The sequence below is a fragment of the Podarcis erhardii genome, assembly GCF_964252035.2.
Source record: "Podarcis erhardii genome assembly, chromosome: 6".
NCBI lineage: Eukaryota > Metazoa > Chordata > Lepidosauria > Squamata > Lacertidae > Podarcis > Podarcis erhardii.
Window position 1 is genome coordinate 13,904,366 of NC_138510.1, and position 13,912 is coordinate 13,918,277.

The 13,912-nt window shown below is 44.8% G+C and overlaps 1 protein-coding gene across 1 annotated transcript in view; it reads right to left on the reverse strand.

Moving 5' to 3' along the window:
- Window positions 1-12,615, reverse strand: part of NELFCD (negative elongation factor complex member C/D) — an 18,114-nt gene extending 5,499 nt beyond the window's left edge. Inside the window, exons 1-11 of the mRNA XM_081867746.1 lie at window positions 12,492-12,615; window positions 10,987-11,099; window positions 10,729-10,838; window positions 10,113-10,222; window positions 8,915-9,022; window positions 6,945-7,097; window positions 6,379-6,509; window positions 5,095-5,260; window positions 3,654-3,788; window positions 2,836-2,975; window positions 793-907 (exon numbers count right to left, since the gene is read on the reverse strand). Of these exons, the coding sequence (XP_081723872.1) occupies window positions 793-907; window positions 2,836-2,975; window positions 3,654-3,788; window positions 5,095-5,260; window positions 6,379-6,509; window positions 6,945-7,097; window positions 8,915-9,022; window positions 10,113-10,222; window positions 10,729-10,838; window positions 10,987-11,099; window positions 12,492-12,566 (1,356 nt within the window). The 5' untranslated portion in view covers window positions 12,567-12,615. The remainder of the gene's footprint in view (window positions 1-792; window positions 908-2,835; window positions 2,976-3,653; window positions 3,789-5,094; window positions 5,261-6,378; window positions 6,510-6,944; window positions 7,098-8,914; window positions 9,023-10,112; window positions 10,223-10,728; window positions 10,839-10,986; window positions 11,100-12,491) is intronic.
- Between the last annotated feature and the right edge of the window lie 1,297 nt (window positions 12,616-13,912).

The following is a 13,912-nucleotide window of genomic DNA, read 5'->3' on the forward strand; positions in this document are numbered from 1 at the left end:
TGCAACTGTTCTTTCAGTCATACCTTGGAAGTCAAACAGCTTAGTTCCCAAATGTTTTGGCTCCCAAACATTGCAAACCCCGAAATAATGTTCTGTTTGTGAACTATTTTTGGAAGCCGAATTTCCAATGGGGCTTCCACAGCTTCCAATTACAGCCAATCAGAAGCCATGCTTTGGTTTTCGAACGTTTTGGAAGTCAAACAGACTTCCAGAACAGATTCTGTTTGACTTCCAAGGTACAACTGTATTATTATTAGCCAATCATTTTGATGATTATGTCTACTGTTTTCTATGGTTTTTTCTCTATTATTACTGTACCACCAGCCTGGTATTTTATGATATGCTGGTCTAGAAATACCACAATAAATAAATTAAAATAAATAAATGCATGGGCCTTAACCTCCACGCAGAGCTTTCAACCTTACTGCTTCTGACAATCTTAGCCAGGGCTACGCAGTTATCCCACAATTCTGGGCAAGTGAAGAATTTGATACTGGATCAAATGTTCAGCATCCCCCAAACACCAGCTTTCACTTAAGAACAAACTAAAGCTTCTATCTTCATGGTTGGCAAAATGGGGCACCTTAACGCATACGCATGCAAAGCTGGGTGAACTTTCAACAACCAGAGGGGATTTCCAGTGGTTAAGAGGTGGAGCTTCAACGCCCTGCAAACCTCTTTGCCCCTTGCCCCCAGGACCAGCCGAAGTAAATCACACAAAACACATTATTTGTCATGTCGAATTAAATGTAGCGTGCATGTGCACAGACACACATACAGCCCTGACCTTACCTCATCCAACAGCGCCAAGTGCACTGGAGTATGATCAGTCTGAAGCTGGAAATATCGGGGCTCTGACACTGTCCAGTCGACCCATTTCAGTACCCCCATTGCTACTACTGGAAACCTAAAAGATATAGGGAAGCCATGCTAAATATCATTTAATGATTTATGTATTTACAGTATTGTCAGGGGCTCAGGAGCTGAGGCACAGGGAAGATGGGAGATGGAGAGCGAGGGGGAGGAATCCGAAGGGAGCGTAGGAGGGGACAGTGGTCCGAGGGTTTCCATGAGCCTCTCCAGCGAATTGGAAGATTCACAGAGGGGAGCGCCAGTGGCCAGGGGCAGGGGGGTCCCAAGGGGAACGCCCCAGGAGCAAGGGGGCAGCAGGGACTCCCAGAGCAGTAGTTGGAAATCAGGACCAGCTTCCCCACCAGAGCAGAGTGGGGGGGAAGAGTCCCAGGCATCGGGGCCAGTGCTTTCCCCACCAGGGAGAGGAGACGAGGCAGAGCCTACCACGCCTTCCTCGGAGAGTCGGACAATGGAAGGGAGGTCAGATCCGGCCAGTGTCACGGAAGAGGGAAGCAGTGATAGAAGTAGTGTAACGGTTAGGAGAAAGGTCACTGGGTTGGCGCGAGAAGCAAGTTCAAATGTACAGGAGCGCGGGACAGCAGAGAGTGAGGATTGGGAACCGGGTCCTAAAGCACGCCGGAGGCAGGGGGAGGAGCTAAGCGACTCGGCGTCGGAAGAGTCCAGAAAGGGCAATGCCCCAGCAGGCAGGAGGACCCAGAGGAGGAGAGAGCAGCGGAAAAGGTGGAGCAGGGCTAGGATCTTAAACTGGTGTGGAAGGGGCGGAGACTCAGACGGGACTTCGCCGATCTAGAGTTTAGACGTAGGGCTGCACGCTCTGGCTTTGAAATGGAAATTAAACTTCAATAAAGACTTTTGTACATAACATCAGCCTGGCGTTGGTCCTCTGTGAGCTGGGACCTAGAGGCAGCTCTGACAAGTATGAACTCCTATTTTAAAAAAATCACGATGGTATGCAACACAAGAGAGTAAACTCAGCAGAAGTAACCATAAAACAAGAAATTATCAATTAATACTGATTGGTTTCAAAAAGAAAATTCATCTCACAGAGGCCAATCTGTCCCGAACAAGCTACAGCTGAATGCTTTAACCTGTTGTCCATTGGAAGCTTCCCGATCTGAATGTCTGCCATGACCTCACCATTTCTCTTTTGCTGTTGCAGTCTTTCCAGTCTGACATTGACTCATGTGACCCCGAGCTGTCGGCCCAATCTGGAAAATGCCTAACCTGCAGAACAATACTGACCCCCACACAGGAAGGGGTGCTTGTTGTTTGTTCTGTGGATCAATGTTGGAAAACAGATCCTAACCTTTTAAGGAAACTGATTTGCTTTAAGCAAGGGTACTGAAAGTCTCTCCCCATGACACAGAAGCCTAGCTCAGCATTGAGCAGTATATTATGAACTAATACAATAATAAAATGATAATGATATTATTAATACTAATAGGTGGTATTCAACTCTTGCATTCAAACAGGGCGAGAATCTCCACTTGCACAACAGGACTTTGCCCCACACCTTCTCTAAATTTGTTCCAAAGGTTTGGGGGAAACTCCTAGAACAAACTTTGGGATTATGTAACAAGGGGTGGGGGGCAGAGCAGGGAAGAATGTTCTGTTGTACAAAGAGAAATCACTCACAGAACAAGGGACTCACTGCTCTGTTGGATTCCACTTAATAATAGACAAAGAAACAAACAACCAACAGGCAAGTGTCAAGGTCCAAACAGTTAGCAGCCCATGGAAATAACCTTCATCCTAAGGTTATCAACAGCTGCAGTGAACATATGTTTTTCATTTGTATTTCAATATTATTGTAAGCTGTCAAAAAATGTTATTAGCTGGCGTATAAACAATATACGGCATATAAATATCTGTACCAAGGAAAAGCACAAAACTGAAGTGTTTCCACGTTAATGCCAGCTTTACTCTCAAGCAAATTAGTCAAAATCTTCTTCCAAGATTTACCTGATGCACTGGTAGAGGGTACTCAGTTCTGCTACGAGTTCAGAGGCGCCTTTATTTTCATTGCAACAAAGATTGTGAACAGTTTCAATCGCTTTTGTGGTGGACTTGAGTTCATCTTTATTTATGCTCACTCTTTTGTTCTAAAAGTGTGATAAAATGTGGTATAGGAGACAAGAAGAATCATGAGTGTAGAACTGGCCCATGGTACAGATTGCAATTTCATCAACCTTCCTGAACAGTCAATGTTTTTGTGCTCTCTGCATGCCTTTCCTTTCACTTTACACAAACAAGATAATATCATTAAGTAACATGCAGAAGAATTTCCAATCTGATGCCATGAAGATATGCAAGGACAATTTATTGATCAAAGTGGAAGATGACCCATTTATATCCTAAGGGAAGGATCCATGAAGGCATGCAATAGTTGATGGGTCAACAGGTTCATTTGATAGCTTAAAACTGGCTCAAGCTATCAGCTGGCTACTGTCTTTCATCCTCAGTCCCCCTACCCCAAACCTGTAATATAAGGATGCTGTTCATCTGAATATAAGGATGCCAATAGAAACTCACCTTGCAGGCTTGTTGTATACTGAGATACTGTACAAAAAGCACTTTGAGCATTTTTTAAGATGCTCTGTAAAAGAAACTCAAATTGTTGTTTTTAAGATGGTTATAAGTTATCACTTCTGGCAAGACAGGAGTCAAGCTTACAGCTTTATTCTAAATTACGATGAGACGTAACACAAGCATATCCTTTATCCTGCTTTAATGCACCAGTTTACTCCTAAAGCAATAGAACAGCACTCAACTGAGCTTACCTTTTTCCATGTTTCCACAACGCTAGCTGCATATGCCAAAATATGAATATATTTGTGTTTATGGTCCTGATTGATCTTGGCACCTGGCTTAAACAGCGATAGCATGAAGAGATCCAGGAAAGCGGGAACTCTGATCTGAGAAACAGTAATACAGGACATCTGTATGAGCCAGAGTGGTGTAAAGGCTAGAGTGTCGGACTAGGACCTGGGACACCAGGATTCAAATCCCTACTCAGCCATGATTCTCACAGGGTGACCTTGGCCCAGCCACTGCCCCTCAGCCTAACCTACCTCACAGGGTTGTTGTGGAGATTAAATAAGTAAAGGGGATAAGCATGTGGGCTACCTGTGAGCTCCCTGGAGAAAAATAGCATATAAATGCAATATGGTTGTGATAAACAGATAAACAATAAAAAACATGACAAGAGGCAGCTCATGCAAAACCATGGTTTTAAGAATAACCAAACGCAGAATCTGTATCATGATGTTTCTAGTAAAGTGGATTTCGTAGACAAGGTTTAGTAAGAGTCCTAAAGCCGTAATCAAAATACCATTTCAATTAAAAATACCAAGAGAGTTGATTTTACCCAAATTACATAGTATCCCCAAACCATTGAAAAGCCTGGTCAACAGGATGGCTTAGAGTGGGGGGGAGGGCGGGGGGTGAACTTGTGGTCCCTCCAAGATGTTGTTGGACTCGCGCTCCCATCAGCTGCAGCCCAGACGGCCAACGATCTGGGAACATGGGAGTTGTACTTCAGCACCACCTGGAAGGCCACAAATTTCCCTATCCTTGGCCTAGATAATAAATAGACCGCAAACACACTTGTTTTTATTTTTGTCCTCGTTACCCAAGGCACGCTGTGTTATAGTACCAAGGATGAGGAAGGTAAACATGCCAACATCTTTTTGGAGTCAGGGAAAGCTCATAGAGCAGTTTACAACTGCAAGTCATGAATCCCTGGCTGAAACCTTGTCTCAGTCACAACTCTGAAGGTAATCTTATGCAAGCCACTGCCTCTCAGCCTCTCGACTAGTATATAGCCTACCTTAATATGGCTGTAGAAGGGGATACAATGAGACAGTGTATGTGAAGCATTGTGGACTTTGAATAACTTTCTAAATATGCTAGCAATTATTATTAGGCATTGTGCTATTAGAGGTACTAAGGGATAGTTCTCTTTTCCTTACGTTCAAAGGGTCTGTGCAATTGTTAGCAACTCAGGTGAAAAACAGCAAAGGTTAGAGAGAAAGGAGGAAAGCCAAGATGCAAAGGTGCCTTATGAGATACTTAAAAGCATGTTAATTCACAAGAAGAGGCTATAACTGAGCAGTGAAGGAGTGGGAGCAATGAGGTGTTTTACACGCTTTGCAGGCTTGATGCCACTGAAAGCGTAGCAGGAAAAAAAAAGCTTCTTCAAAAGAAGCTACTGATACTTACCAGCTCTACCGGAGGAGGATCCATGCTCGAAAACATTTTGTGCAAGACTGTGATGTCTGCTGGGTTCAACGCTCCTTTCGATAACATGGCACCAAGTGCTTGGCAGGCTCGAGGGTACGAGGCAGCCGTTCCCAGAGCTAAAGTGATCTGACTAGCATCGTGGCCTCTTGAGAATGTCAAAACCAGAACAAGAGATAATATTAGGTGATCTGTAGACTAAGAGGTGCTAGATTGCCAACAGGAGCAGACAATATTAAACAACTTCCAAGGGTGCTGAGCAGGTTAAAAGTGACCCAAAAGAACCCCATGATCAAGACACGCAGAGCAGCATCCTTCAGATTGGGTTTGGGCCCAGAAGCGCTTATCATCAAATACATCAGAGTTACTTCTCATCTAGCCCATTGCTGCATTGCATTATTAAGTTTACTTGTATAGTGGTACCTCGGTTTAAGAACAGTCCTGTTTACGAACTATTTGGTATAAGAACTCTGCAAAACCGGAGGTAGTGTTCCGGTGAGTGAACTTTACCTTGGAAGCTGAATGGTGGAAGGGCACTGGCGGCGGGAAGCCTCATTAGGGAAAGCGTGCCTCGGTTTAAAAACAACTTTGGTTTAAGAACGGACTTCCAGAATGGACTAAGTTTGTAAACTGAGGTACCATTGTACTTTGACGATTGTTTCAATTATTAATACATAGTTCACACACTATCCTGCCTTTTCCTAAGCTCCAGATCTGCTTAACCCCAGCTACTAATTGAAAACACAAGCTAAACAATCTTACAAAATGTTTGAAAGAAGTTTGGGCAGCAATGACCCTCTAGGAGTAGGCAGTTGCACAGCTGTGCATCAGTTATTAAGAATGCCTTCCTTTATGCCCTCATAATTCAAGCACAAAAGGAAAGGTCCTCCCTTGCCTATCTTAAGACACTGCTGCAGGACACTGTGGAGTCTTTCAGTTCGGAAATGCCTGCTGGTTTGTGCATGAAACACAGCTATAAGTCCTCCTATTCCCAGGAGTCAGAAGGCTTTGTGTACTCCCAATGATGCACCTAAGGCAGAAGGACTGCTCTGGGAAAAACCACAAAAACCTGTGCGCCAGGTATTCTGCCAGCTCTATGTTCTCACGCCATACTTTAATTTCAACTAACTTCCTAAAATGAACTTCACAAGTGGGTTGGACCAGGTTTCCTTTTTCACCAAGCTTACATCTAAACTGGGAGAGCACAAGGCAAGCAGAGCCACAGATAAATTAAGAAAAAGAGCTTTAAATGCAGCAAGATCTTACTTCTCGTGAGCAAACCGCTGAACCTCTTGAGCAATCCTGCGCACAGCAGAGCCACCTTGCTCTTCTTGAGATAATATGGACATTATCGCTTGGGCAAAGAGATACGTGTGTTCACCATGGCACACCATTTTCTGCAAATACACAGAGACACAGATGAGCAGCAGCTCTAGAAACGACCGGCCCTTTCAAAAGGTAGTAATAACAGTATCTTCCGATTTATGGAAGCAGAGGCAACAAAAAAAGTGGTCTGGCATGCTTAGCTGAGATGGGAATAGGAGAGAATCTTCTCTATATTATTCCAATTTTAGTGCAGCCGGAGCAAGCACAATAGCAGAGAAGCTAGGAGGACATCAAAATATTCTGGAATACAGAAGTCATTTTCTGTAGTCAGCAGGGAAATGGGAGTCTGGCCGTGCAGCTTTGGCATACTGGGAAAGGGCCCAAAAGGTGTCACTTGTCTCAGTACAATTTGTGGACGGCTCCTCACATCCTCCCCAAATCAGGGAGCTTCGGGACATCAGATGCATCATAAAAAACAAGAATTAGAGTAGGAAAAAGAGACTTACAGCAAACTCAGGTAAATTCTTCTCCAGGTTTTCTTCGCCACCATCTAGGATAGTAGCCAGAGAAGTACGCAGAACTCGAGAAAAAACTTCCAACTGCTGGCATGCTGTTGAAACGCTGGTTATCTCCCCTTGGTACCCAGCGTCAGAGATAAGCTGTAACAAAAGCATCAACAGCTGAGTCAACTGCAGCACTTGAAGGCCAAAGGGAAGTTCACGCTCTGAAGAACCTCTCATGCATGCATTTCGGCAGATACCATTACATTTTCACTGGGCTGAAGCTGAAACAAAACTGTGATCTAGTTGAGATTCCTGCATTGCAGGGGGTGGGACTAGATGACACTCAGGATCTCTTCCAACTATACAATTCTATGATTTTGGAGCCTGTGGACATATTTGCAAACTGGAGAGACTTTCATGCCCACTACATCGTCCTCTCCCGCACCCAAGCATGGACTGCAACCTAAGTCACACCCCATATAAATTTTAAGCACTATTCTACATGTGTAACAGTCATAGAGAATCCTGGGAACTATAGTTGTTAACTGTGCTGATCTCACAGAGGTACAATTCCCAGCATCCTTAACAAACTACAGCTCCCAGGATTCTTGCATGATTTTCAAAGTGGTAAATAGTGCATTAAATGTATGGTGATGATGGGACCTTAGTTTGCTGACTGCAACAGAATGCTTCTTTCAAGTCTAATGGCTGGGGAAATCCAGCCAGATGGGTGGGGTATAAATAGATAATAATAATTACCATATTTTTTGCTCTATAGGTAAAGGTAAAGGTACCCCTGCCCGTACGGGCCAGTCTTGACAGACTCTGGGGTTGTGCGCCCATCTCACTTAAGAGGCCAGGGGCCAGCGCTGTCCGAAGACACTTCCGGGTCACGTGGCCAGCGTGACATCGCTGCTCTGGCCAGAGCCAGAGCCAGAGCCGCACACGGAAACGCCGTTTACCTTCCCGCTGGTAAGCGGTCCCTATTTATCTACTTGCACCCAGAGGTGCTTTCGAACTGCTAGGTTGGCAGGCACTGGGACCGAGCAGCGGGAGCGCACCCCGCCGCAGGGATTCGAACCGCCGACTTTTCGATCGGCAAGTCCTAGGCGCTGAGGCTTTAACCCACAGCGCCACCTGCGTCCCTTTTGCTCTATAAGACTCACTTTTTCCCTCCTAAAAAGTAAGGGGAAATGTGTGTGCATCTTATGGAGCAAATGCAGTCTGCACAGCTATCCCAGAAGCCAGAACAGCAAGAGGGATTGCTGCTTTCACTGTGCAGCGATCCCTCTTGCTGTTCTGGCTTCTGAGATGCAGAATATTTTTTTTCTTGTTTTCTTCCTCCAAAAACTAGATGCGTCTTGTGGTCTGGTGCATCTTATAGAGTGAAAAATACGGTATTTATTAATTATTATTATTATTATTATTATTATTAATGCTTGCAGCACGGCTTCAAGAAAGCTCGCTGTGACAACCTTGGGTCCATCTTCGTTGACCACAAAATGTGCCAATAAAAATGAAAAAGAGTGCTAATGTGCTTGCACCTCCGATTTACAGAGGAAACAAGCCCTAATTGGTATCTTAATATCCAGCACACACCACATGCCATTTTCATCTAAAGCAGAGGAGGCTGGTCCGTCAGGGCAAGTGGGCCACCAACCTCATTTGCCCTCGCCTGGCTGCCTCCTTCCTTACAACCAGCCCTAGTGGGTGGCACTGCCTGTCAGCCTTTTCCTCCTCCTTAGCAATGCCCTTGTAGAACTCAAAAGAGAGGAAGATGGAGGCAAAAGTAGAATTAGTTGGCTCCACCTACTGTTGGCCTCCCTACTGTTCCTCATGAGCACCACCCTGCACTGATATGAAGGAGCATTCTTGCTGACAGTTTAGCCAGCAAATGGCTCTGCTTCACTCTCTTCCTGCCCCTCTTGCTCATAACATGGTTTTCCAATTGACTGAAACAGATTATTAATTACCTTGACAGTAAAGTTCAGCATGAGACAGTCTGGATGAGCTTCGGCCAGTTTGTAGAACAGATCCCGCCATGTAGTGTGCGCTATCATTTGCTCAAGCCATGCTGGCGTCTGCCAGAAAAAAACAAACAAACCCAGAGCAACAGAATGACACAGTCCTAGAGGCTGACAAAAATCAACCTGAGGCTGCAAAACAGCTTTAGAATTTCCTAAAGAAAAAGCAGTGCTGTCCAGGGGGAAATGTTGCATTTGCACCTTGGAGCTCGAATGCCTAGTCAACCACAACTTTGCTATCAGTTATCTACAAAGCAGCCAGAAAAAGTGTGAAAGACAACTTGAATGGGTTTTGGTTTTTTTTAACTGAGATTAACTGGCATTGCACAGAACGGCTCCCAAGGTCTGTGAACCCATGGCAGAAAACGACTTGTGTGTGTATAGTCAAATGTAAGCTAGTACAAAAATCCCAGGTTGGAAAAAGTAATGGATGAAGCAGCTCTAGGTAGAGTTAAGTATGTAATTATCCTGATCTGCAGTACAGTGAGACAAGGCAAGGCTCAGTGGGAGGCAAGAAAACAAAAAGGAGAACAGGCTCTGGTGCTCATTTTTTAACTTGCCTGCAGAGGTTCAACATAAATGTGGGTGTGGGTGTTTTTGTTTTGTTTTGTTTTTACAGGGGTATCTCGGGTTATAAACTTAATTCGTTCCGGAGGTCCGCTCTTAACCCGAAACCATTCTTAACCTGAAGTGCGCTTTCACTAATGGGGCCTCCCACTGCCACCAGCGCACAATTTCCGTTCTCATCCTGGGGCAAAGTTTGCAACCTGGCGCAACTACTTCCGGGTTAGCGGAGTTTGTAACCCGAGCGTTTGTAACCTGAAGCGTTTATAACCCAAGGTACCACTGTATTATGTGTTTTTATCTTGTATTTTTTATGCTATGAACGGCCCTGAGATTTATGGATGCAGCAACAAATAACATGCACAATAGCCACTGGCAGCCACAGCAGCAACCAATCAAATGTCCACCCAATGCACTACCCATGTATAAGACGGCCCCCACTTCTTAGCATTATTTTTACAAAAAAAGAACAACAACCCTAGTCTTATACACGGAAAAGTACAGTACTTGTTTGAGCTGACTATAGCCAGAAATGCCTTTGAGAACGATATCATACTTGGTAGCATTAAGTTATGTGAATTACCTCTCCTTCCTCTGTGAAAATTGAATCTGCTTTCCGAGGATCAAAGTGCTTAATCAGCAAGCTTTTCAGGTGGTTTTCCACTGTCTCCTGGACTTGAATGGGCTCAACACCTGCAATGAGAGAGATCCCTGTGTATGAATCTATGTCTGTCAAACAGAAATTCCTTCATGCTTCCTGTGACTAAACCTCGTGACAAGGGAGCGCATACTGTACACCCTCTCTCTACCAAACTTAACCAGGAGGCAATTACAATCAGAAGATGTTAATTTTACAGTACTTTGATTCTGCCGGCAAGCTTTCATATGACATATCTATTTGCATCCCAAGTGTTAGCTACTCAGTTAACTCATCCATTAAAGTGCAGCTGATTCTGAATCATAGGTCTGTTCCCTCCTCAATGATAACTCAAAGCAGTAGTCAAAATATTTTAAAGTGACTAATAGGTAGGAACGATTGGAACTTGAAGGCCCTTTAGTCATGCTTCAAAAAATGAGACAAATTTGCTACAGCAGGCATGTCTTTTTTGCATGCACCATCAGCAATTTTATAAAGGTGCTGTGCAAAAAAATTAGCAGTCACATACACCCACAAACCCCAACAATTTTTGGGAACATACCTGTTTGAATGAGCCACTCAGCCAAAAGGTTTACTGTCTGAGCTACAGCAGTATAGTTATCTGATAAGAGCTGGATCACATTCTCTGGAGAGCCACCTGCTTGGAAATACCTGTTAAAAGATGCAGGCACCACTTTGAGCCAAACTCTAAAAAACCAAGGAGTATCAAATTCCGAAGTAAATTGCCCCTTAACTGAGCCAGGTACCATTCCCATCATTCCCTCTTCCACCCTCACCACCACAATCACCCTGCCGTTACCTTTTCAAAGTATTAAATATGGAGGGCTCCATGATGTAATCTCGGGTGGAAAATTTCTGCAAACATTCCTGCTGGACACCAGCGTCATCTTCTTCACCATATTCATCATCTTGCTGTTTGAAAGTGCAGAACAACAGTTATTTCCCCCACCACACTGGATTTCTGTTATAATACACTTGTTGGCAAAGTTAGCCCACCCACCCCCCGAACTTTAAGGAATGTGTTTAGAAAAAACCAAAAAAACCCAGCAACACATATTAAACTGCTTTATCCTGTGGCTACAACGTCAACAGCCATATAGGCACAGGAACATAGGATGCTGTCTTTAATTGGGGAAGACTATTGGTCCATCTGGGTCAGTTTTACCAATGCCTAGCCAGCGTAGGGTGCACCCGACAACAAAGCTCATGGTCTGGGATGATGGGAGTTGGAGGCAAATAAACATCCAGATATTATCATGTGTAGGCTACTCCTAGTTTATGGCAGCTAGCAGTTCTCCAGAGCCTCTAGCAGGAATCTTTTGCAGTCCTATCTGGAAATGCTGGAGATGCATGCCCCTCTGGAAATGTAAAGCAATGGTGTCACATGTTAGAAACTCAGATATGAAAGCTAGGAGCTAAATGGCACCTTAAACCTAGGTTATGGGAGCAACAATAGAACGTCCAGGCGCCCCTTTTTAATGACAAGAATACAAAGCTGAAAATGAATGAACTGCAGCTAAAATATTATGTTCATTTCCCACGCGGTCTTGTAGTCCTTCCCCTAATATTCTTAAGAGTCTTTAGAAGTGGGGAGGCAGAAAAAGGTCCTCCTTTCCTTCATACTCTGCGGTTTAAATATGAAACCTAAGGTGCAGTACTGCGCCCAGAGCTCAGAAACTTCTCACCCTAATGAAACCCCCTATCGCAAAAGGCTCCTACAACGATGGGAGCTCCGAATGGTGTTCATGCAACAACAACAACAACAACAACAACAAAATGAGGAGCAACACCTCCCCCGTTGCCCTCTTGGTGCTGCTTTTGGACACTTTCATTGTGTAAATAATGTTGTCTTGTCTTGTCTTTTCCTCTTTTGATTTTTTTATTTCGTATCTTTGTTATTTCTTTATATTTTTCCTCTTTTTAAATAAATTTTCTACATAATTTTCTTTTTCTTCGTATGTAAAGAGATAGCACACAACGTTTGTATAGATATGTAAATTTTTAATCAATAAGGAATAATTAAAAATAAATAATTTACTAACTACAGCTTTCCTGAAAATAAATCGATCCCCCGGGGAGGGAGGGAGGGAGGGAGGGAGGGAGGGGGAAATAAGAGTTTCGGCTTGTGCCCAGGCTCAGAGGGGGCGGGGGATAATAAATAACAACAAGAAGGTGCAACAAGAAGGTCTTTAAGGTGCTACTGGAAGGAATTTTTTTGTTTTGACTATGGCAGACCAACACGGCTACCCATCTGTAACAAGAAGACCCTCCCCGAAAGACCTCCCTCCGCGGCCCCGCTCTCACCGCCCCTCCGTCGCCGCCGCCGTCGTCCCCCCACTCGGCGGCCGCGCTGCCTCCCAGGTAGTCGGGCTCCTCCATGGGCTCCGCTCGACCGCAGGCCGCGACCTCCGCCTCCCCGCCTCCTCCCGCCTCCCTCGAGGGGCCCTCAGGCGCCGAGGCACGAAAAGGGAAGAGAGGCCACGCGCACCGACGACTTCCGGGCTTCTTCTCACGGTTTTATTCATTCGCCGCCGCCCCGCCCCCCCCCCACCACCACAGGGCGGCTTACAGGTTTATATAGGCTACCTTTCCATTGTCGGTTACAATTCTTAGACTCTGAGTTATTCAAGCCCCTTCGCTACGGCAAGGCAGTGAGACATCGACCTCTGCTTCATTGACTAGGCAAAAGCCTTTGACTGTGTCGACCGCAGCAAACTATGGCAAGTTCTTAAAGAAATGGGAGTGCCTGATCACCTCATCTGTCTCCTGAGAAATCTCTATGTGGGACAAGAAGCTACAGTCAGAACTGGATATGGAACAACTGATTGGTTCAAAATTGGGAAAGGAGTACAGCAAGGCTGTATATTGTCTCCCTGCTTATTTAACTTATATGCAGAATTCATCATGCGAAAGGTTGGGCTGGATGAATCCCAAGCTGGAATTAAGATCGCCGGAAGAAATATCAACAACCTCAGATATGCAGTTACAGATGGGTAGCCGTGTTGGTCTGCCATAGTCAAAACAAAAAATTCCTTCCAGTAGCACCTTAAAGACCAACTAAGTCAGTTCTCAGATATGCAGATGACACAACCTTGATGGCAGAAAGTGTGGAGGAATTATTTTATTGAGGGTGAAAGAGGAGTGCAAAATATGGTCTGAAGCTCAACATAAAAAAAAAACGAAGATCATGGCCACTGGTCCCATCACCTCCTGGCAAATAGAAGGGGAAAAAATGGAGGCAGTGAGAGATTTTACTTTCTTGGGCTCCATGATCACTGCAGATGGTGACAGCAGCCACGAAATTTAAAGACGCCTGCTTCTTGGGAGAAAAGCAATGTCAAACCTAGACAGCATCTTAAAAAGCAGAGACATCACCTTGCCAACAAAGGTCTGGATAGTTAAAGCTATGGTTTTCCCAGCAGTGATGTATGGAAGTGAGAGCTGGACCATAAAGAAGGCTGATCGCCGAAGAATTGATGCTTTTGAATTATGGTGCTGGAGGAGACTCTTGAGAGTCCCAAGGACTGCAAGAAGATTCAACCTCTTCATTCTGAAGGAAATCCGCCCTGAGTGCTCACTGGAAGGACAGATCCTGAAGCTGAGGCTCCAATACTTTGGCCACCTCATGAGAAGAGAAGACTCCCTGGAAAAGACCCTGATGCTGGGAAAGATGGAGGGCACAAGGAGAAGGGGATGACAGAGGACGAGATGGTTGGACAGTGTTC